At 48.1% G+C, this 25,152-nt stretch overlaps 1 protein-coding gene across 1 annotated transcript in view; it reads left to right on the top strand.

Moving 5' to 3' along the window:
- The window catches only part of LOC117047840 (cysteine-rich protein 2-like), a 75,374-nt gene that overhangs the window by 17,194 nt on the left and 33,028 nt on the right, over positions 1–25,152 (top strand). The window contains exon 2 of the mRNA XM_033151066.1: positions 19,689–19,783. Within this exon, the coding sequence (XP_033006957.1) occupies positions 19,689–19,783 (95 nt within the window). The remainder of the gene's footprint in view (positions 1–19,688; positions 19,784–25,152) is intronic.

Here is a 25,152-nt window from a genome sequence, read left to right on the forward strand (position 1 = left end):
AGTTCCTAATTGCCTTCTTAATGCAAAGTTGCCTCGTGAAATAAAATATATACCCTGACTCTGAATAGACGGACCAACTTAAAGAAATTAATTTTTTTTACTTTACTCCCCCTTTTAACCCCAAAGGAAGACAGACACCGGTTGTATCTTTAGTGGCTTCGGCAGAACCCGCATAGGCTCGTCCCCTAAGCTAAGTTCTCCTAAGCTTAAAGTCCCTGCGCGCCCAATCTTCCGCGAGGCTAGCTAAATAAAACTAAAACCGAAATATCTTCCGCGGGCCTAACCCTAGGCTAACCTAAAGGAACCTATCTAAAACTAAACCGAATGATCTTCCGCGATCTAACTCTAACTAAAGAAAAACCCATCCAACCCGTCCAGCCCGCTCCCAATACCCTTAAACTAAACCCTGAACTTAAAAGAACGTCGACTGACTAAAACCAAAGAAACCAAGGAAAAACGTGCCTAAGCGGGGTGCCTCTGCCTTTTATTAGGGAACAAACGTGACATCATCATTAATGCCTCAACCAATAAAATCACTGTTGCTGCCCTCCAAAAAGGCGGGAAGCAAGTTTAACGCTCATTAACAACTTTGAACATGACCGGAACTATAAAATAAAGGCGGATTAATCTCATAAGTGAACCACACTATTCATTCATGCTTTCACTTTCGCTTTTGTGCGTAGTTATACAAAAAGTAGATCTTGAAAACCTCATTAAATAACTAAATAAATATGAATCCATGGCGGATCCGTGAAACGTATTCCGACATGGGATAACTGTGCCCCTGAAGGACCAGGGGCACAGTCTGGGAGTCATTTTGTACTCACAGCTGTCCATGGAGGCACAGGTCAGTTCTGTGGCCAGGGCAGCTGTCTACTAGCTCCATCTGGTACGTAGGCTGAGACCCTACCTGCCCGTGGACTGTCTTGCCAGAGTGGTGCATTTTCTAGTTATCTCATGCTTGGACTACTGCAATGTGCTCTACGTGGGGCTACCTTTGAAGGTGACCCGGAAACTACAAATAATCTGGAATGCGGCAGCTAGACTGGTGACTGGGAGCGGCCGCCAAGACCACATAACACCAGTCCTGAGAGATCTTTTTTTTTTAAGGAAATAAATCTTTATTGTTATTTTTAAAAAGTTACAAATAACAGTAAAAGACAATTGACAAACATCATGCAACTCAGAAGAAGACAAGACAAAACAAAACAAATAACAGAAAAGAAGAAAAATCTACATATTATACATAACTTACAATCGGTTCTGCATCTTCACAAAAAATTAAAAATAACTTCCGATTAATCTCGCTGTATATAACTCTTTTTTCTACATTATCGCACATTTATTCAATTTTATTTTATTCCTTTTTTATCTTGATTTTCCATCGGGTTCAGTCTAGTTCTGCCATAAGAAAACTACCTATGCCATTATTTACCAAATACTCCTTAAATAATTTCCATTCTTTGTGGACTTTTTGTCTCGTTTGTCCTCTTATTCTTCCCGTACTCTTCACTAGTTGTAAATATTCCACCATTAATATCTGCCAATCCAAAATTTTTGGTAACTCGTTTGTTTTTCCAATTTCTGGCTATTAATATCCTGGCAGCTGTTATGCCATACAAAATTAATATCCTTTTTGGTTCTTTGAGTTCTATTGGCACCATACTTAATAGAAATAATTCTGGTTTTTTTCTAAATGTACACTTGTACATCATCTTTAATATATTCTCTCTAAGGCTGTAACAGGCTGTAAACTTTATATCTACCCGCCAAAGCCTTTCCCATTGATCCATCATGATGTTATGGCCCAAATCTTGCGCCCATTTCACCATTACGGATTTAGTCCTGAGAGATCTACATTGGCTCCCAATACGTTTCCGAGCACAATTCAAAGTGTTGGTGTTGACCTTTAAAGCCCTAAACGACCTTGGCCCAGTATACCTGAAGGAGTGTCTCCACCCCCATCATTCAGCCCGGACACTGAGGTCCAGCGCCGAGGGCCTTCTGGCGGTTCCCTCACTGTGAGAAGTGAGGTTACAGGGAACCAGGCAGAGGGCCTTCTTGGTAGTGGTGCCCGCCCTGTGGAACGCCCTCCCATCAAAGAGATAAACAACTACCTGACATTTAGAAAACACCTGAAGGCAGCCCTGTTGAGGGAAGTTTTTAATCTGTGACATTTTGATGTATTTTAATATTTGTTGGAAGCCGCCTAGAGTGGCTGGGGAAACCCAGCCAGATGGGCGGGGTACAAATAATAAATTATTATTATTATTATTATTTTTAGGATAGTGATAAAGCGGGATATCAAATCCAAACTCCTCCTCCTCCTCCTCCTCCTCCTCCTCCTCCTCCTCCTCCTCTTCTTCTAGTTTACACCCAGAAAAGCACTTGGTGTCTCAGCTTTTGAAAGGAGTTGAATAGTGGGTCTTAGCACTGTTTCTTCTGCTCCTGCTCCCAAGACCTGCCTACTAGTGCAGTGGCTAGCTAACCCCATGACAATTGTGCCATGGGGTTGAATTCTGGTGTTTTCATTCCAAGGCTCAAAATGGCTTGACCCTATTTTTCCAGGGCATGTGGATTTCTTAGCCACCAAAAGGTGTAGTCACCCTGGAGACTGGACTCTGCCACGTTGGCCACAGCTTTTGGTATGTGAGAGCAAAGGCCACATGCGTCTTCTCCTGTGCTTGAGGTTCTGCCTCTGGTATTTGATGTGAAGCAAATGGGCCAGGAAGGAAGGCTTCACTTCACCTGCTATCCTATGCACAAGAGAGAGTTTTAGTGCGCTCCCTGGCTGCTGATAATGTTGCAGTCAAGCATGGAGGCTCTAATTCGAAAATAGCCTAAAATATTAAAAGGCAGATACCTGATCCACACAGTGTCAGGGAGGACTTCAGTTCTAAGAGCAACTGAGATGGCAGCTGGTGCTTTGTTGCGTTCTCTCCCCCTGCCCGGTTGGTGCTTGGGGTACACTGGCTGTACACGTTCTCTGCTGCTGATATGGGAGATGCCAGTGGCTATTGCTGTTGAGTGTCAGCAAGAGGACGGTGCTGAATGTGCTATCAGGGTGTTTTTTTCTTCTCCCTGTCAGGATACCAGCACCAAAGTAATTTGCCTGAGGTTCTGAGCTTGGGTTACATGGTGTCTGAACCTCTTGAGTTTTCAGAGTCACTTTGCTTTTGTGATGAAGCAACTATTCTGTGTTTACGAATGCCATGACAGCAAGCCATGTCGGGAATCTCAGGTGAGATACACTTACAGTGAAGTTGCTCCCAGTTTGCACACTCATTCAAGGAATAACAATTTCAGGTTTGTTCCAAATCTGTTAAATATCTAGGTATGTTAATGCCAAGAGATGAAACACAGTTACAGTTCATATGAATAAATTAATAAAAGAGGTTTCTTATCAATAGGTGGGAGTCATTGAACCTTACCCTTTGGGTGAATGCTCTCAAAATGAATATTATTCCCAGATTCATTTATATCTTGATCATATTTTCAAAAGATAAACTCATTGTTCAGGAAATGCCTTTGGGGCTCTGCAACACCAAGAATATCCTTGCAGAGAATGCAGCTACAAATTAAAGAAGGCAGTTTTGAAATCCCAAATTTGGAATTATATAATTATGCTTACCTACTGTCAAGTACTAAATATTGGAATTCCACTGTTGGCCATAATTTTCCAATGTGGGCAGCCCTAGAATATATGTACATAGCACCTTTGGTTGGTTGGACAATACTTGGATTAAAATGTTTGAAATGTCAGGGGACTCTAGAAACAATTAAATCACAGAAGTATATGGAATACATTGGCTAATAAAAACAATCCCCCCCCCCCATTTTTACATGCTAAACTTAACCTGTGGGAAAGCCCCACACTAAGAATTGCAAAAAAAAAGATGGTGATATGGAAAAATTGGATGGAAGCAGGTGTATTGACATTGGACCAACTAGATAGATGAGGAAGAATTTTATGCTTTTGCTGTTTTAAGACAAAAATATCACCTATCAGATGCAACCCAATGGCGATATCTTCCATTACAACATCTCCTAACAAGTGTGTTTGAGCCATCAGCCCTTTCAGCTTCCAAGACACCTGAGATATTGGAGCAATTGGACAGCTTATTCAAAAATAAAAAGCCAGCAATTACTTTTTATAGATATCTATTAATATTACACAAGTTCAATATGCAGACTGTAAGAGATGATTGGAATAAAGAATTGGAATTTTCAACAGTGGGAAAGTGCTTTAAAATGTTTTAGCTTCAATACCCAAGGTGTCATTAGATTTAAAATTAAGACTAATACAACAGAAAATAATATTTAAAGTTTAGTGGACTCCTTTACGGTTGTATAAAAAGGGGGTTGTTAAGATAGCTCAGTGTTGGAGATGTGGCAAGGACAATGTTATTTACTTAACAAGTTCTGGGAGAAAGTGCAGGACTATGTAACTATGACTGTGCAGAAAAAAGTTAAATCTTTCAGTGGAGAATATTTTATTGAACTATATACCTGCTGTATGGAAATTTTCAACGGGACAATGGAAATGGATTTTCTGTGCCCGAAAAGTGGCCAAGATAATGATATTGAGGAATTGGAAAAATGAAGCTTTGATACCAATCAATGGACTAACGATATGACATCACTGACAATCTATGAACAGACTGCTGACAGGTGCATAAATAAATATGGATAAATACGATAACATTTGGAATGAGTTTATCCAAAATGCAGTAGGCTATTAATATTTACATAAGCACTAGGACAATAACACTATGCCAATTCATATAAGAATGTATGGGAATATTGTATATTGCTTCCCCCCTCCAAATTCTCACTTTTATATGTATCTTTGTTGTTGTTTTTCTCCCTCTCACTTTTCCTTCTTTTTCTGTATCACTATATTTATTTTAATTGAAATCACCTTAATAAAATATAGGTAAAGGTAAAGGGGACCCCTGACCGTTAGGTCCAATCATGGACGACTCTGGGGTTGCGGCGCTCATCTCACTCTATAGGCCGAGGGAGCTGGCGTACAGCTTCCGGGTCATGTGGCCAGCATGAAAAAGCCGCTTCTGGTGAACCAGAGCAGCGCACGGAAATGCTGTTTACCTTCCCGTGCTTTTGAACTGCTAGGTTGGCAGGAGCTGGGACCAAACAACGGGAGCTCACCCCGTCGCGGGGATTCAAACCACTGACCTTCTGATCGGCAAGCCCTAGGCTCTGTGGTTGAATCCACAGTGCCACTCGCGTCCCTAATAAAATATAAATATTTTAAAAGTTGCTCCCAGTTCCAGTAACCACATGGAAGCAGCTTAAGGTCCAAATAGTTTTTACTGTTGCAGAAGATAAGGCTTAGTAATGCTGTTCTGGATGTAGATATATACAGCTTGTAGGCTTTTTGCAGATATATGGATACATACAATTACAAAGTATCTCCATTGCTCCAAATAAACTCCAGCAATGCTTGACAACTAACACCAACAGACGGATGACTCATAGACTAACAAACATTACTGAACTGACATACATTAATCACAGATATAGTTGGGGCACTGGGCTGTTACCATAGCAACTGGAATGGCTAATCTTGGACATCCATGGGGTGCTTTACACTTATGAAGGAAAGCAACCCCCTTCTCATGTCCAGCTATTCCAACAAGGCATTGCAAGCAAAAGCAATTCAAGAATTTCCAAAAAGGAAAGGGTTGAACTTGAAAACAGAGAGATTCTTTTCAGTGATCTAGGATTTACCCCAATATCTTAACTGACTTGAACACAAACTTGAATTAAGCCTCTGCAAGTCAAATACTGGTTTAACAGTGAATGAAGTTATTTTGGTCTTGAGGTTGTTACGGAAATTACCGGGTCGAGGAGGCTCAGCTCCCGGTCCTACGGAGGAAGCCCGTGGTTCGCTGCGGAGGCAATGGAGACCAGCCGGAGATTGGAGCAAAAGCAAAGGAGTTTATTGCGCAACAAGGTTCAGGAGGATCCGAACCCCGAACAAAGGGTGTCCTGGACTTTTAAAAGTTCCCGCGATAGCCCAGAATACATAGCGAAATACATCACAGAAACGTCAGAGATGGGGAGGGGAGAGAGGAGGTTACAGTAAAATTTACATAGGGGAAAAACAAGTTTTGCATATCAGGAAGGATGGCAGGAACCGGTGAATGGATCTAGGGTGGGTGTAATACACATTGAAGGTTTCTTCTGCGTCAGGACAATAGAAAGCTCCTAGGAGGATGTCTGCTGCCATGGTAGCTGATGGATGGGTGCTTGACTGGATTATCGGGAGGGGTGCATTTCCTCCTGCAGCTGGGTGAGGACGTGACTCGCCGCTTAAGGGATTATGAAAGTCACTGAGTGGAGAGTCCAAAAATTATGCAGTATCGAAATAATATACTTCTGATGATCGGAGGATGGCGGGGACCGAGGGGTTAGAAAGGTTATTTTACAAGGAGCAAATAGACACCCGAACCAAGCAGATCGGACGCTGCGTTGCTGAGATATTGATTTTTATGTTATTTTACTGTCTGAGCTGTCAGATAGCCCACCCACAGTCTAAATAAGTCCACTTGCAACATTGTTGCAGTTCATAATTAATAGTTTCCCAAACTAGATACATTTTAGTTTCGGTTCCATTGTTCTCGCAGCAGGGAGCCTGTCAATACCCACTTAGCGTTCAGTCAAGCGTGAAGGTGATGATTGAATCATAGTAGCTGAGCTGAACGTTCCATTTTGCAGGCTGAGCTGAATGCATGCTCCTGATTGGTGGGTTTCCCGTTCATTGAGAAAATGGAGACCAGCGGAGCGCTGTTTGACAGAAGCGCTTTTCCAGGGGCTTTTCGGAACGCAGATTGGGATTTTGGGGAACCCTTCATCGCGAGGGTTTTATGTGGTGCTTGTGTGACTTGCAAAGTGTAGGGAGATGGCCGGAAAAGGGGGGGAAGGAATGCCCGCTCATCGTCGGGCTTTTAGCGAGTTCACGAGTCCCGCACTCGCTACCGGGGAGGCATAGTGGTGGGGGAAGGTGGTGGCGGGTAAATTTCCCTATCAGTCCCGCACTTGGAGATAAGATTTGTAATCTGGTTCGCAGAACCACAAATCCTTTTCTCCACACCTACACCTCCGTAACTTGGTACTCACCTTCCCCCAGGTGTCTTAACTGGACGTATTCAGGGAAGGTGGGCTGGCCATGATAGTAAGCCCGGAGGGGAAACATGGAGGAGGAAGGTGGGTTTAAGGGACAGCGGATCAAAGAACAGCATGGGGTCCAGCAACGAGAGATACAACAAAGCACTAACATGCACAACACTATCACTATGATGACCAGAAAAATACCCTTTAAAAGTTGTTTTGCCCACCCCAAGTTGGGCAACCAGCTCCAAAGATCAAAGTCTGACATTCCTTCATGTTGAATGTCGTGCAAAGTGGAGGTCAGACGATGGATGTTGTTCAAATGTCCTGTAATGTTCAGGGTTTGATCTGTCACGTATGTGCAACACTCGGAGCCAATCAGAGCACAAGTCCCGCCCTCCGCTGATAATAAAAAGTCCGTAGCAATTCGGTTTTGAATTCCAAGTTGTCTCACCTGTGAGAGTTCGGTGGTCAGCGAATCCGTGATTTGCTCAGCTTCTCGCATGAATTTCAGGAGGACATCGGTGAGCCTCAGGATATCAACGTGGTTTGAACCGGCACCGTATGCTGGGAATAGGGCTCTTCCCCAGGTCTCTCCATTCGCAGCCACATCAGACAGGTCAGAGAGGGCCTGCTCCTCCCGCTTATTCCGCAGTCTCCCAGTAGGCAGGTCTTGGGTGACACGTACTCCTGGGACAATGTACCCTAGGTAGCAGGAGCCAGACATGTGGGGGCTTACCCACCGGTAGGCACGGTGGGCACAGATCCACCACAGTCCGGCTAGGTCAGTCCCGAGTCTGCCAGAGGCGAAGCTGTGGAGGAAGGCGATGTTGGGGCGTGAGGTCTGGCCCACTGGATTGGCACCTACTGCCAGCGCCCAGGCTGATGGAAGGTCAGTAACCAAATGTGATTTTGATTGGGTACTAACAGTCACTTGTCCATTCTCGTGGATTTCCAGAGAGGTGTCGCAGGAACTAGTCCCCACTGAGGCACCATCTCCAGAGAAAACACGGCAGAGGGGTCCGTGGGTAGGACCAGTGAGATACAGATACTGGTGGGTAAGGTTTAAGGCAGTGAGGTTCCATGAAGCCACGTTTCCTAGGCGGAGCTGTTCCAGGGTGACTGCAAAAGGAACCAGGGGAAGTCCTTGCCGGAGGTGGCTTGGTGCATGGGCACAAATCCAACAGTTCGGGTATTCTGTCTCCTTGGCCACCTTGCCAAGGAGTTGGATGAAGGAGTTTTGATCCCATGATGAGAGGAAGTCTGGCTCAGGGATGGAAGTGTCTGCAGCCAGGCGACGTGGAGCAGTTCCAACAGGGTGGAGGGGATCAGTGGTGTTTAAAAGGGAGGCTGTCTTGGCAATTCCTCCACATCGCAGGGGTCCGGTGTGATCCCAAACTGGTGGGTCTGAGGGTAGGATGGGGTGATACCAGCCCTCCAGGTAGTCAGAGCCCCTCCAGTCCTCAGTGGGACCCAGGTCCCATAAGCAACAGAAACGTCTCAGGCAGATACCTTGGATCAGGGGTCTGGAAGGCGGTGGTACCAGGCGGGTACATTGAAACCCAAAAATGAGGTTTTGCGTGAGGGGGGAAGAAGTGTCAGTAAAAGTGTGGGAGCCCCCACCTTGCTGCACTTCAGTCCAATTAGGGCTCTTGGATACCTCTCCATGGCTAAAGAGGAGGTATGAGCCATTGACACAGGTAAGGCGATACCTGCCTTGGTCTAGGGTGACGGAGGCTGAGCCCAGCCTCCTATAGTCCTTGGAGCGTATAAATAGTTCCCACTGCTGTGTCCCATTCATCTTGGGGACCAGTGAGTGGCGTAACAGAGTCCTGCTTTCGGGGAGACAGAAATCAAAATCCCCAATCCGGTCCGGATTTTGCTTGCCACCCTGTTCCAAAAGGTGAAAGTCCAGGTATTGGTGGTCAGTCATTATTCCAGGGCAGTGTTCAGAGGTCCAAGCGAGGGGCCTGCCCAGGAAAGGGAAAAGGAAGAGTACCGTGATGGAGTTCATTTCTAAAAGTAAGCTGTCAAAGGCAAGCTGTCAAAAGGCAGCAAGTTTGGAAACAAACACGGGGAACTGTCAAATAGCTGTCAGAAGCTCTCAATAGCGGCAATTCTGAAAAGGTAGAGAGCTGTCAAACAGCTGTCAAAAGCTGTCAATAGCGGCAAGTCCGAAAACACGGAGAGCTGTCAAACAGCTGTCAAAAGCTGTCAATAGCGGCAAGTCCGAAAACACGGAGAGCTGTCAAACAGCTGTCAAAAGCTGTCAATAGCGGCAAGTCCGAAAACACGGAGAGCTGTCAAACAGCTGTCAAAAGCTGTCAATAGCGGCAAGTCCAAAAACACAAGCAGGAACGATGCCTGAAGACTTGGGAACGGTGACACAGGGACTGGGGCGCGGTAGACAGGATCTGGGGTACAACGAACAGGAACTGGGGTACGATGAACAGGAACTGGGGTGCGACGAGCAGGAACTGGGGTGCGACGAGCAGGAACTGGGGTGCGACGAACAGGAACTGGGGTGCGACGAACAGGAACTGGGGTGCGACGAACAGGAACTGGGGTGCGACGAACAGGAACTGGGGTGCGACGAGCAGGAACTGGGGTACGACGACCAGGAACTGGGGTGCGATGCTGGGGTGCGGTGAACAGGAACTGGGGTGCGATGCTGGGGTACGTTGCTAGGGTGCGTTGCTAGGGTGCGTTGCTGGGGTGCGTTGCTGGGGTGCGTTGCTGGGGTGCGTTGCTGGGGTGCGTTGAGCTATCAATTGCGTTTCAAGCGCAGTCGGATGCCGTCTGGTACGAGCTCTGATGTCCACTCGGTGGCGTCGGGGTCCGGTCCAGGCTGTAGAGCCCGATCCAGTGGCTCCGAAGCAGGTCCGGTCTGTAGTGCCCGATCCTCTGGCTCCGAATCAGGTCCGGTCTGTGGTTCCTCGGGATCTTGGTCGTCGATGAAGGAGTCTGGAGCAGAAGGGGGTTTATCAAACGTATAGTCCTCCCCCCCGCTCTCAAAATTGTCCGGAGGGGGTTGGGTTAGCTTGCATCGAGTATGATGCAGCCAGGAGTTCTTCTCCCCAATTTTAACAGCAGTGGGTGAGACGAGGAGCACTTGAAAGGGACCCTCCCAGGTGGGTTGCAGGGGCACTTTTGGGTATACCTTGGTGAGGATCCAATCCCCAGGTTGGAAGGAGTGTACTGCCATATCAGCTGGTAAGTTCTGGCCCTCTATAGCCGCGTACTGGTGGAGGCGGCGTAATTGTTGTTGGAATTGAATCACATAAGTGGTAAGTTCCGCTTCCCCCAGGTCAAGTTCAGAGAGGGGAAACTGAGTATTATACACAGGAGGGGGCCTACCAAACAATAGTTCGAAAGGAGAGAGCTTTAAGGGTCCTGTAGGGGCACTCCTTATGTTGTGGAGCACCAAGGGCAGCGCATTCACCCATTTGAGTCCAGTACTGTTGCATAACTTTCCAAGCTGTACTTTTACCTCCTGGTTCATGCGCTCCACCTGTCCTGATGACGCTGGATGGTAAGGAATATGTAGCTCCCACTTGATTCCCAAAGCCTTGGCAATCTGTTGGACCACTTCTGCAGTGAAGTGGGTCCCCCTGTCGCTGTCCAGCCTGCGTGGGACCCCAAACCTCGGGATGATCTCCTGCAAAAGGGCCCTTGCCACGACTGTAGCTGTGGCTCTTCTAGCCGGATACCCTTCTACCCAAGAGGAAAATTGATCTACTACGATGAGGGCATACTTGTACCCCTGGCATGGGGGTAGTTCGATAAAATCGAGCTGCAGACTCTCAAAAGGGACAAAAGCCCATGGTCTAGCCCCTGGTGGACGTTTTGGTTCCCTCTTGGGATTGAAGGACTGACATGTAAGGCAATTCTTAGTTGCTGCGGTAGCGGCCATGGCAGTTCCCGGGGCATACCAGCACCTTTGGACGTAGTCTATGAGCCTAGTCTTTCCCCAATGGGTTTGTTGATGTAGGATTCTGACAAATTTAGGGGTCCAAGCCTTAGGAATAATGATTCTTCCATCAGGCAGGGACCATACCCCGTTGGTTAGCTTTGCCCCGATGGATGCCCACATGTCCCGTTCCTGTTCCCCTGCACCATCGTACATTAGGCTGAAATCAATTTCGGCAGGCAGTTGAATACATTGGAACTGGGTGCTTTCGCTTATGGCCTGAAGGGCAGCTGTCTGGGCGGCCTGATCAGCCCGTCTGTTTCCTTTTGAGACGGGATCCCTTCCTTTAGTGTGTGCCTTGCAATGGACCACGGCTATAGCTTTTGGTAAGTGGATAGCATTTAGGAGTCTCTCCACTAAGGCAGCATGGGAGATTTGGGAGCCTGAGGCGGTGAGAAAGCCTCGCTGAAGCCAAATTTGTCCGGTGGTATGGACTAGACCAAAGCAGTACTTGCTGTCGGTGTAGATTGTCACTCGCTGTCCCTCTGCTAGCTCGCAAGCCCTGATGAGTGCAATTAACTCGGCAGCTTGAGCACTATACTGGGGGTTTACTGGCTCTGCCTCCACCACTTCGAAATCAGACACCACAGAGTACCCCGTCTTCCGTTCCCCTTCTACGATCTTTGAGCTCCCATCGGTATATAGGATGAGGTCTGGGTTTTGCAGGGGTAGATGGTCCAAGTCCTCACGGGGTTTCTCTGCCTGCCGGACTATTTGGGTACAATCGTGATGCGGGGTGCCGTCCTCGGGTAGTGGGAGAAGGGTAGCTGGGTTTAAAGAGTTAACCCTTTTTATGGTCACATTCGACGGGGCTAAAAGGAGAGCTTCGTACCGGTTTTGGCGGGGATTTGAGAAATGATGTGTTCCTTTGAGGGTCAACAGGGTGGCTACTGCATGTGGGACGTGTACAATGATTTCGTGTCCTAGTACAGTATCTTGCGCCTTCTGGAGGAGAATGGCAGCAGCAGCAATTGCCCTTAGACAGCTAATGGATCCCTTTGCAGTGGTGTCCAATTGGAGACTGTAATACGCTACAGGTCTCTGTCGGTCCCGGAATGATTGGGTTAGGACCCCAGAAGCTACTCCCTCTTGCTCATGGACGAATAGATTAAAGGGTAACCGATAGTCGGGTAACCCTAGAGCAGGGGCGGAGCGGAGCTCTCTTTTCAGCCGTTCAAATTGGGCAAAGGCTTCCTCTGACCACTGCAGCTTATCTGGGTGGTCTTGGCGTGTCATTGCAGAGAGGGGCTTGGTAATTTGGCTGTATCCTACGATGAAATCCCTGCAGAACCCACACATTCCTAGAAACCCCCTCAATTGTCTCTTAGTCTGGGGTAAGGGTATCTTGGTGACAGCTTCCACGCGATCGGTAGCCAGGCTTCTGGTTCCAATCCCAAGGATGTGCCCAAGGTACTTGACTTCTTGTTTACAGAATTGAAGCTTCTTGGGAGACACCTTATGCCCTTTAAAGGCTAGCTGTATAAGGAGGTATTTAGTGTCTCTCTTGCACGCCTCCTCACTATTAGAACAAATGAGTATATCATCTACATATAACAAGTAGGAGGAGCCTGCAGGGAGATTGACATCCTGGAGGTCACGGTGCAAGGTAGCCGAAAAGATGGCCGGGGATTCTACATATCCTTGGGGTAATCTGGTCCAGGTTAATTGGCCAGGCCCCCAAGTAAACGCGAAAAGGAATTGGCTTTCTGGGGCAACAGGTATACTGAAGAAGGCAGAACATAGGTCAGCTACACTGTACCATGTGGTGCCTGGTGGAACTGCATTCAGGAGGGAGTTTGGATTTCCCACTACCGGATGCCGGGGTATTACAAATTGGTTTATTAATCGAAGGTCCTGTACAAAGCGGTAGCGCACAGGGGCCCCTTCTCCTCCTGATTTTTTGATGGGGAGTATAGGAGAATTGCAAGGGGAGGCACAGGGGACCAATATTCCTTGTTCCAAAAAGTCCTGTATCATAGGTGTCAGTCCTTCAATGGCTTCTGGGGGTATGGGGTATTGCTTTGCACATGGGTATGGCTGGTCGGCCTTGAAGGAGATTCGCACTGGGGTCGCGGATTTTAAAAGTCCCACCGAGGTAGACTCGGTTCCCCACAACCAGGGTGGCATTTCTTGTTCCAATTCCAAAGGGAGGTCGGGGAATTGGCGCTCATCTCTAGCCTCTTGCAAGATTCCCTGGAAAGATGCCACTGACTCATCTGGCATATGTAAGTAGATGCCATCAGGGGAACAGGTAATGGTGGCATTTAGTTTGCACAGGAGGTCTCGCCCCAACAGATTGACTGGGCTGGAAGTAAGGAGGAAGGTGTGTTCGGCCAACAAGGGTCCCAAAGTAACCTTTGCTGGTTGTGACAGAGGGCAGGTGCGGGGTATCCCATCCAAACCCATTACTTTCCTAGTCTCTTCTCTGGGTCTTAGGTGGCTACTGGTTAAAGTTGAATAAGTAGCCCCGGTGTCCAAGAGACAGGTGTAGGGGTGTCCGTCTATCTCAATAGTACAGACGGGATCTTCTGGAGATAGAGCTAATACGGGACAGATGGCTTGGGCTTGGGTGAGATCCCCTGCTGATTGTCAATATGGGTTAGCTGGATTCCTTCTGGCTTCAGAAGCGAGGGCTTGAGCGGATTGGGGTGTCGATTGGGCTGGTAGAGGGGCACTGAAGGGTGTTGACGGTTGTGATCCAGCAGTTGGCTGGACCGTTGGGCCTTGGGCGCTTTGCGGAGGCCAGCTTCCTGGTGGAGGGGGTTGCACCATCTGTTGGTTGGGGTACCCTTGAATCCTAGGTGGGTGCTGAGGAAAGGCTGCGTAGGGCGGATTTCCTTCAGGGGCTGGGCGAGTGGTGGCTTCAACCCAAGGGCTCCCCGGGTACAAATATGGGCAATTTCGTTTTATGTGCCCTGGCTGGGAGCATAGATAGCAAAGGCCAGTAGAAGGGCCCCAAGGTCGTGGCATTGCTGGATTCGTGGTTGGCCCCCCTCCTCTTCCTCTTCCTCTTACTCGCCCTCTTGTCGGGAATCCTGGGGTTGGGAAGTAAGGGGGTTCCATGCTGAGAGCAAGTACTGCCTCATCCTCAGCCTTGGTGTCTTTCTTTTTCTTTTCGTCCCGATTATTAAAGACGGACTTGGCGATGGACAGTATCTCGCTAAAAGTTTTCCCATCGTAGCCAACCAGGAGATTTAAGGCTTTTCTTATATCTGGCGTTGCCTGGTCTTTGAAAAAACCTTTTACTATTATATCATGGTGCGGATTCTCGGGGTCTATTCCGCCCCAGGTTTTAATAGCCGCCACCAACCTAGAATAATAGTCCGACGGGTGTTCATTGGGACCCTGGATCACAGTCTGAACTTTAGTCCAGTTTATGGAGCGCTGCCCTGAAGCTTTAATGCCGTCTAAGATGGCCTTTTTAAACAGGTTCAGACACCGGACGCCATTAGGAGTATTGAAGTCCCAAGCAGGGTTGGGTTCAATACGGAGATCCCTAGGTGTCAGGGCCTCCACCCCTTGGGGTCTTCCTTCTTGGTAGTTTTCCTGATTTAGGGCTTCTTCAGCCTTACTGAGGATGTCAGCCTTCTCAGCTTCATTAAATAGGGCATTTAAGAGTACGTGGACATCCGTCCAAGAAGGGTGATGGGAAGAGAAGATTGTAGCAATTTGCCGGTGGCACTTGTCGGGGTCATCTCTCAAAGAGGGCATCACGTTTGCCCAGTTTACTAAATCTGCAGTCCGGAAGGGCTGGTGAGTGTAAATCATCCGTGGGGCCCCATCCGGAGTTGCAGGAGGGATGGGAAAGGCACGTAGGGGCATCTGGTAGGAGGCCGCCTGGTGATTGATTCCCCCACTCCCTTTAGCCTTTCCTTTTACTGGCTGCCGGGAAGCAGATGGCGAGAAAGCACCCTGGATGCGGATGGCAAAGTCCTTAGCAGTCTGCACCATAGAGCGGGTGGTCATGCCCTCCACGTTTTCAAGAAGATTGGAGTGGGGCGACAAAGTATAGGCAGCGTGGTCACTGACTGGCGTTAAGACCGGGTCAGGTTCCATTTGGTCGTTGGATACTGTGGCTATTTCTTCCTGGTCCATGGGTTGGACTATTAGCTGCCCGCCTTGAGCTCCTGCCTGATTGTTCGGGTCTGCATCATTTTCGGGTCCCGGGAGATTATTTTGCCCAGGGACATCATTCTGTGCAGGGGGAGCTGTAGGGGCTTGTCTGGGTCTATTATAGTATAGCGCCATGGCCTGATCCATAGAATCATCGTCTGATGGATCCTCATAAGGGGGTGGTGCAGGACCTCCCTTGGGTTTCCTAGAGGCTTTCTTAGGAGGTTTTATCATAGGCATCTGGAGAGCCGGGGAATCCTTCAGAGTAGTGAGGATTTGATATACGACCTCGAAAGCTTTTAGGTAGTCCAACTGGCGGGGTCTTTCCTCTAGTAAGTGTTTCTTTAGAGCATTTAAGCGATCCTGGTTGAAGGATCCCTCCGGTGGCCAGCGGAGTTCAGATGACGTTTTATTAGTAAAAGATGGCCAGGTGTTTTCGCAGAGGTCTTGCAACTTCTGCCTGGATAATAGTTCCGAACCCGGAATTTCTTTCCAGTGATCCAGTACAAACTCGAGGGGGGAGTCGGGTTCCGGCTGGGTAAAAGAAGGCTTGCGAGAAGCCTTCTTCCCAGCGGAAGTACGACTGGGCTTCGAAGCCTTGGCGCCCATTGTTCCTTGGTTTTTTTTAAGAGGAACCTGGGGTTTTGGAAAGAGGGATGGGAGAGATATCTCAGTAAAACGGGAATTTCACAAGGGGAGTGGGGCAGAAGGGTTTTCTAACAGCAAATAATACACAACGTTGCAATAAGCTAGCCTGGTCCCTTGCGTTCACTAGATCGGCTAGCGGGGCGGCTGACCAGGGGGATCTACACTAAACTACCTCTTTCCTTTCCTCTTTTTTTTCTGGAGCTCCCTTCCTCTTTCTTTCTCTTCCGTGTTCCTCTTTTCACTATTCCTTCTCACTATTCCTATTTCTCATTTCCCATTTCCACCCGTGCAAAAGTAACCCCACGCCTGGCAACCTCCTACCTATCATCAACAGCTAAGGAAGGGGACCCTACTGGACGCCTGCCACTGCAGTGCCAGATCGGGCAGCCCTTTAAATAGAGTTAAACGGTCCGGAAAAACCTCCCTTGCGTTCGGAAGCGGGCTCACGCACGACCAGCGTGTTTTACATGGCCCGACCGGGGCGGCTGAGGTCTGGGATAGTGCAGAGAAGTCCTTTGCCCCTTGGCAGCTGGCAAAGTAGAAAAAGAGCCCAGTCCCTTGCGTTCGTTAGACCAGCTAACGGGGCGGCTGACTGGGTATTGGAGAAAAAGAGATAGAGCTCAGGACTCCCCTTTCGAGTTGAGCAGCAGTCCACGGGACAGACTGAGAGACAGGCAAGAAATGATAGGCAAGAGAGCAGTAGATTGCGGTTGCCAGGCTTACCTCCCCCCTTCCCACAAGCACCAGTGCACTGGATTTATACTTACGCGTCTTCCACTGCGATCCGCTGGATCGTTGAAGACGAAGCCGGCTGAGCTTTGCCTTTGCTCCCCGGTTGGCTCCCCTTGAGACCTGCAATTACCGCCCGGAGGATGGCCGGAGGTCCAATGGGTCTCCACGGGAGAAGAGGGTCCCGATGCCGGCTGAAGACTCGATGGGGTCCCCGGCCACCACGGGAGAACGCAGGTCCCGGGTTTCGGCACCAAGACTGTTACGGAAATTACCGGGTCGAGGAGGCTCAGCTCCCGGTCCTACGGAGGAAGCCCGTGGTTCGCTGCGGAGGCAATGGAGACCAGCCGGAGATTGGAGCAAAAGCAAAGGAGTTTATTGCGCAACAAGGTTCAGGAGGATCCGAACCCCGAACAAAGGGTGTCCTGGACTTTTAAAAGTTCCCGCGATAGCCCAGAATACATAGCGAAATACATCACAGAAACGTCAGAGATGGGGAGGGGAGAGAGGAGGTTACAGTAAAATTTACATAGGGGAAAAACAAGTTTTGCATATCAGGAAGGATGGCAGGAACCGGTGAATGGATCTAGGGTGGGTGTAATACACATTGAAGGTTTCTTCTGCGTCAGGACAATAGAAAGCTCCTAGGAGGATGTCTGCTGCCATGGTAGCTGATGGATGGGTGCTTGACTGGATTATCGGGAGGGGTGCATTTCCTCCTGCAGCTGGGTGAGGACGTGACTCGCCGCTTAAGGGATTATGAAAGTCACTGAGTGGAGAGTCCAAAAATTATGCAGTATCGAAATAATATACTTCTGATGATCGGAGGATGGCGGGGACCGAGGGGTTAGAAAGGTTATTTTACAAGGAGCAAATAGACACCCGAACCAAGCAGATCGGACGCTGCGTTGCTGAGATATTGATTTTTATGTTATTTTACTGTCTGAGCTGTCAGATAGCCCACCCACAGTCTAAATAAGTCCACTTGCAACATTGTTGCAGTTCATAATTAATAGTTTCCCAAACTAGATACATTTTAGTTTCGGTTCCATTGTTCTCGCAGCAGGGAGCCTGTCAATACCCACTTAGCGTTCAGTCAAGCGTGAAGGTGATGATTGAATCATAGTAGCTGAGCTGAACGTTCCATTTTGCAGGCTGAGCTGAATGCATGCTCCTGATTGGTGGGTTTCCCGTTCATTGAGAAAATGGAGACCAGCGGAGCGCTGTTTGACAGAAGCGCTTTTCCAGGGGCTTTTCGGAACGCAGATTGGGATTTTGGGGAACCCTTCATCGCGAGGGTTTTATGTGGTGCTTGTGTGACTTGCAAAGTGTAGGGAGATGGCCGGAAAAGGGGGGGAAGGAATGCCCGCTCATCGTCGGGCTTTTAGCGAGTTCACGAGTCCCGCACTCGCTACCGGGGAGGCATAGTGGTGGGGGAAGGTGGTGGCGGGTAAATTTCCCTATCAAGGTGCTTCAGTCCCCAAGAGAAAAAGAAAGAAAGAAAGAAAGAAAGAAAGGGGGTTCATATTATTTTTTCTGAGATGCTATTGCAGCAGCAGCAGGAGGAGAAAACAGAGCAGGATAGAGGCTTCTTGAACTGGTACAGTGGTGCCTCTGGTTACGAACTTAATTCAGTCCAGAGGTCCGTTCTTAACCTGAAACCTTTCTTAACCTGAGGTACCACTTTACCTAATGGAGCATCCTGCTGCTGCTGTGCCGCCGCCACGCTGTTTCTGTTCTCATCTTGGGTCAAAGTTCTTAACCCAAGGTACTACTTCCAGGTTAGTGGAGTCTGTAACCCGAAGTGTTTATAACCCAAGGTACCACTGTAATTCTTTCTATTTTTCAACTGCCAAGGTAGAGGACTATCCACTGGGACAGCATCCGGCAACTGGGTCCTGGAAGCAGTGTAGGATTGAAAGGAATCGCAACACTTTCCCAGCTACGCATTCTTTGTGAGAGCCAGTGTGGTGTAGTGGTTAAGAGTGGTAGACTCGTAATCTGGGGAACCGGGTTCGTGTCTCCGCTCCTCCACATGCAGCTGCTGGGTGACCTGGTGACCTTGGGCTAGTCACACTTCTTTGAAGTCTCTCAGCCCCACTCACCTCACAGAGTGTTTGTTGTTGGGGAGGAAGGGAGAGGGGAATGTTAGCCGCTTTGAGACTCCTTCAGGTAGTAAAAAGCGGGATATCAAATCCAAACTCTTCTTCTTCTTCTTCTTCTTCTTCTTCTTCTTCTGGTTGTCCCCAAGGAGAGCTCTGGAAAGAAAGGTGTGACTTCTCTCCCACATGCTTGGCTTTTACAAGAGGTGCAAAAAGTCCTCAGAGAGAACCGGTCCTCCTTTTCTCTCCCATGCTCTCCATGTTTGCTCTTGCATCTCAGCAGGAGAGAGACAAAAGATATCTCCTCTCTCAAAGTGAGGTTGAAGAAGAAAGAAGGAAATGAGGCCCTTATCCCTAAGAGTATCAGTCTAGACTGAAGGGAAGGTCAGCCCAGGTTAGGTCAGAAAGGTCAGTCTAGGAAACCTGGCAGTTCCTCTTTCTGTCTGCTCTGTCCTAGGCAGACACATTAGCCTCCAGTGCAAGCTGAGTTGCAGCCCAGTCTGGGAGGAGCATCTCATGCTTTTTCAAGACGAACAGAGCCTCGGACAGGAAAAGAGGGTAAAGGGTTAACACCTGGAAGTATCCAAATTGCCCTCCCTGCCTCTTCTGCACATGAATTTGCCTTCGCTTGCTCTGCACTTTGCTTCTCAGGCTTTGAGAAGCAGGTGCAAGGCTTCTGACAGGATCCTGCAGCCCTCCTGCCTCCTCTAAGGTGGGAGGTGCTTGCCTGGCTTGGGGAAGGAAGTGGGAGGGCTCTTGGACCCTGCCAGAGCATTGCACCTCCCTCCCTAAGCCAGGCAGAAGCATCCTGGGCTTTGGGAAGAAGGTGCAGGGCTCTGATTTAGGTAAAGAAAAAGGTATCGGAACTGCGTTCTGGAGCGTTCCGCCATAAAAAAAAGCACTGGGCATGGTGTTTGGCATGGGGAGCTAGTTTGTAGTTATCTGAAAGTTCATATTTTGATTACATGTTTTCTTGTTTCTCTGCTGTGCAGCTGAGAAAGTAACTTCGTTGGGAAAGGATTGGCACAAGTTCTGTTTGAAATGTGAGCGCTGCAACAAGACCCTGACTCCTGGTGGGCATGCTGAGGTAAGAGTCCCATTGGACATGACCTGCTGCCTTGGGGCAGTTTCTGGGAGTGCTTATCTTTGATCTGTTAACCAGGTGGACATATTTTAGCCAATCGCCTCTCTTCTGAATTCTGCTCTGTGCTCCATTAGCCCACAAAGTGTTTACCCTCAAGGTGTTTGGGGCAATTGTAGTGTCATGCAGGATAGGCTGTTCCAGCTCTTCACTGTCACAATTACCCAGAGGAACAATTGGGGCAGCATCTCCCCGTCAGTGAGGCTCCAGTGCATCAGGTGCTTTCCAGTTCACTGGGTTGTGTGGGATTTGTTGCATGTTAAGATGGGCTTCCAGTTTCACTTTGCACAAGGATAGTTCATCAGGAGTATATTTTCAGTGGCAGAACAAGAACCATGATAGCCATGTTCAAATATATCAAAGGATGTCATATAGAGGAGGGAGAAAGGTTGTTTTCTGCTGCTCCAGAGAAGCGGACACAGGGCAATGGATTCAAACTACAAGAAAGAAGATTCCACCTAAACATTAGGAAGAACTTCCTGACAGTGAGAGCTGTTCGACAGTGCAATTTGCTGCCAAGGAGTGTAGTGGAGTCTCCTTCTTTGGAGGTCTTTAAGCGGAGGCTTGACAGCCATCTGTCAGGAATGCTTTGATGGTGTTTCCTGCTTGGCAGGGGGTTGGACTGGATGGCCCTTGGTGGTCTCTTCCAATTCTATGATTCTATGATTCTGTGAATGAGGATTTAGAAAGGAAAGAAATGATTCTACCCAATTCTGTGTTGCCTGAAAGCAAAAGCTTTGCATTTTAATATTTATTTCTAAGTTTCTGTGACATTTCAGATAAGTTTATGAAATGATTTATGCCTATCTTTCCCCCTTTCTGTCTGCACATGTAATTACGCCATTTGTACTGTATCTGGAGGTGGTTCTTCTTGTTGTTCCTTCTAAAAACTAAATAAGGAAGTTAAATAATACCTTCAATAATATCTTGATTAATTATAAAAATATTTCTACCTTGAACACTGTATCCATACATGGGGATACCAGGGCTGTTCACAATTCCAGTATAAACAATAAAATCATCAAAATAATTAAAACACCCTAATAAACAACAAATCAGCAGCAGTAATAACAAAAAGTTAGAGCAGCCACAGACCAGAGCAGTTAAATCAACATCCCATTAAAGTGCAAGGCAAAACAAATGCACTGGCCTCCAATGGCACCTTCTGCAGTCTGGGTGCAATTGAGAAGTAGGCTGCACACCCCACTGTGAGGCACAGAGTGCAAGAAGCCTCATTCCACAAGCATGGTTTGCCATGGTTAGCTTTATTGAGGCCCAGGCTGCCTTGGGCAGAGTAGAGACAGAAAACCCTGAGAGTGGCTGACTATAGAGGAGGGAAGCGGGGTGTTGTACAGTCCTTGGGCCTCTCCCATTGCGTGGGGCGCCAGGCGCTGCCCAGCCAGCTCCCTCCCTCATGGCTGCTGCTGCTCCTGAGCCTAGACTCTGAGTCATTGTAAATTGTTGGAAGGTGACTTCTACTCTTCCTTCCCACTTTGGAGCCAGAAATTATTGTTGCCTCAGCCCTCCTGCTCCTGGCCTAGGGGCGCCTTGCCTCTGTCAGCACCAGCAAGCACTGTTCATTCCCCAATTAGTGTTGTAGAGAGAGTAGAAGAAAAGTGTACCTGGGTACTGTGTAATGTGTGCCCATGTACCACAAGAGAGCCGTGGGTAGGAATCATCTGCTTTCAAGGCATGAGGCTCCCCCATTATGTGAAATCTGAGAAAAGTGACTCACCCGAGAAGCACTTTCTCTCTAAAGGTGTGTCTTAGCCAGCACACTTGAGTGCTCTACCAGGGAGTTGGGAAGGTTCCCCCCTGACTGGACCACGTCCCACACTTGGAGGAGTCACACCCAGCAATTTTCTTTCCGTGCTTCATGTGGTGGGTGAGGGAAGCAGTGGGGTGTCTCAGTCTTCATGGCACTCAAAAAACGTTTGCTTCTCTCTTGTCTGCTAACTGGTGACAAGCCTGATGTTGCTACTGGGAGGTGGAAGGATGTTTTCTCAAGCCCGGCTGTATTTGCTTTTCCTTCTATGGAAGTACAAGCAGTGCATTCCTGGCATTAAGGGAGAAATATGTTCCTGCCTTATCACCATTTCCTCTCACAAATTGACTCCTGTTGACAGCTAAGTGCAGATACTGCCAATATTGTTTGCTATGCCTGTGATGTTCATGCCGTGTTGGTCTGCCATAGTCAAAACAAAATCAAAAATATAAAATTTTAAATAAGTTTTAAGTATAGACATGTTCTTCCTAGTTTTCTATGTGGAAATATGATACTCCTGTCACTAAAAATCGACAAATTCTCTTCTTCCATTTGTTACAAGCATATGAAAACGCACATGTAACACCTGAAAAGGCCCATGTCACAGAATTGCTGCTTTACAGCATAATCTGTTATTGCTGGATTATTTGCTTTGTTCATTTGTTTATAAAACTTAATAAACACAGTTTTAAAAAGAGAGGAACAGGGAAGGTGCTGGTTTGCTGAAAGGTTCTTGTGGTGCCCCAGGGGGGTGAGGAGGCAGGGAGAGAGAGAACAAGCCTCTCTCTTCTTGCTGCTGCTGCTGCTGCTGCTGCTGCTGCTGCTTGCCAGATGAGTAAATGGAAGGATATTTGGCGGCTGGTGCAGGCGGCTTTGGTGGGCCTGCCATACAAAAGGCAGCGCTTTGTCCTGGATCTTAGGCAAGTCAAACAGATTTTTTGCCAGCTCAGATTTTGATGTGAGCTGGATAATTCAGTTGGCTTCAAAAGCTTGCTTCTCATTTGATTTTTTTTTTAAAAAAAGCTTTATTGGTTTTTTTTAAAACTGCACAACACAAAGCAATCAACAGAAAGAAAAAAATAAACAAACATTCATTCCATAATTAGTGCTTGTTGTAGGTATGTTTGTAGTTGGTTTCCACATGACCCCCGGTCCCCCCATTGTGGCTCCCAAATTACATTCTTTTTACTACACACTAAGCTTTATCTCTTCTAGGTTATTTTGATAACATTGCTTTTATAAAGTTCTCTTGTTACACGCAGAAAGTCAATCCAGACCTGCCAACAGATTTATGTTTTTGCAATGTTCTTTTAAATAAACTCTGTACACATCCCACTCTCTATTAAATTTTTGATCAGTGACATCTCGAAACCTTGCTGATAGTCTGGCTAGTTCTGCATATTCTCACATTTTTGTTTTGCCAGACTAGCTTGGATAGGATAGCATCTCCTTTCCAACCCTTTGCAATTAAAATTCTAGCTGCTACTCTAGCATACATGAAAATTATCCTACATTTCTTTGGAATTTCATTCTTCATTATTCCTAGCAGGAAGACTTCAGGCTTCTTGGGGAAATAACTTTTAAACATTTTTAAATGTTCATTGTAAATTATCTCCCAAAATTCTCTAATTCAGGGGTCGGCAAACTATGGCCTGGGGGCTGGATGCGGCCCACCAGGCTTGTAAATCCGGCCCATGGACCCTGTCGCCTGCTTGGTCAGTCCCCGCATTTCCATGAAAAGAAGCCATGGACACCTTGCCACGCGGGAACTGACTTCTGTGATGCTGGCATCGCTTCGGATTGGCTGCAGGAAGTTCCTGCAGCCAGTCCGAAGCCTCGCCACCCACCCACTGAAGTAAACCCGGCATCGTGACGGGCACATTGCGGGGCTTCAGCTGGAGCTTGGCATGTCTGCTGGCCCTGTGCCTGGTGCCCGGCTCGGCACTGCTGCTGGTGGCACGTTCAGTGGCTGTGCTGGAGCAGCTGGAGGTTGAGCTGTGCGCCACCTGCCCGGTGCTCCACATGCGTGGCCTGCCCACTGACCTGGCCTCAGATGACGGGCCGCAGCACGTGGTGCACGCCACCTGGGAGCTCCGTGGGAATGGGCCAATGGAGCGGCTACTGCCCGTCAACAACGCCGGTGAGCAGACAGCGCAGAGACGTGCTCCTGAGTGCATGCAGAGTGCATTCCTCCTCCAGGTTTGGAGGCAGCTGCAGAACTGGCTTGCAGGGTATTTATATTATTCAAAATATAGTCCGGCCCCCCACAAAGTCTGAGGGACAGCGGACTGGCCCCCTGATGAGAAAGTTTGCTGACCCCTGCTCTAACTCTTTTACAGTTTGGCCACATGTGGATTATTGTGCCTTCCGCCTCCCTGCATTTCCAATAGGTGTTTGGCCTAGATTTAAACATAATGGCCAGTTTGACAGGTGTTAAATGCCACCTGTAGAGCATTTCATGCAATTATCTTTTAAATCATAACATGCAGTGAATTTTACATCTTTCCTCCCAAGCCACTCCCATGATTCCATTTGGATATTATAGCCAAAGTCCATAGCCTACTGCACCATTACAGATTTTACTTCTTCCTCCTTCACCTCCCAGTCAAGGAGGAGCCTGTACATTTTGGAGAGTACTTTGTATTTAATTTGAATCAGATCTTTTTCAAGCCTGGAAGGTTCTGTGGAAAAGCCAGGGTTTTTTGTTTTTTTGTTTTTGTTTTGTCTTTTTGGAAAGTCTCATTCAGTTGGAAATATTGCAACCACTATGTCTGGTGGTTTCGGATTTCTTTGAACTTTTTAAGTTTTAACCTGTTATATTTTTCTTCCAGCAGTTCTTTATAGGTTGCCCAATTACGTCTCATATTTTTCTTTTTAACCAAGAATGCTTCTGTCGCTGATAGCCACCAAGGCGTTTTGTGTTCTAGTAAGACCTTATATTTACCCCACACTTTATGCAGTGGTACCTTGGGTTACTAACTTAATTTGTTCCCAGTGGCAGAGCTAGGCTCCGCGGCACCCGGGGAGGCAAAGGAAACACCCCGGGGGCGGGGCGTCGTGACGTCACATTGTGCCGTCATGATGCCCCGCCCCCGGGGCGTTTCCGGGAGTGCCGCCGCCGCTTCTGCAGCCCCCTTTTAAGCCGAAGAGCCCGCTTTTAAGCTCTGCGGCTCAAAAGGAGGCTGTGGAAGCGGCGGTCCGATGCTGCTGCTCCCGGGGCGACTGAGCGAGCAGCAGCGCGTGGGGGTGACAAGCACCGGCCCCTCCTGCCACTCCCCACGCTGCCAGTCACCCCGGGAGCAGCAGCTTGTCACCCCCGCCCGCCGCTTGTCACCCCCGCCCGCCGCTTGTTACGCCTGCCACTCGGGGCGTACCGCCCCCACCGCACCCCCTAGCGACGCCCCTGTTCGTTCCAGAGGTCTGTTCCTAATCTGAAACCATTCTTAACCTGAGGCCTCCCACTGCCGATGCACCGCCGGCACGCGATTTCTTTTCTCATCCTGGGGCAAAGTTCACAATCCGGAGGAACTACTTCAAGGTTAGCAAAGTT

This window comes from Lacerta agilis, chromosome 6 (genome assembly GCF_009819535.1).
Source record: "Lacerta agilis isolate rLacAgi1 chromosome 6, rLacAgi1.pri, whole genome shotgun sequence".
Lineage (NCBI taxonomy): Eukaryota > Metazoa > Chordata > Lepidosauria > Squamata > Lacertidae > Lacerta > Lacerta agilis.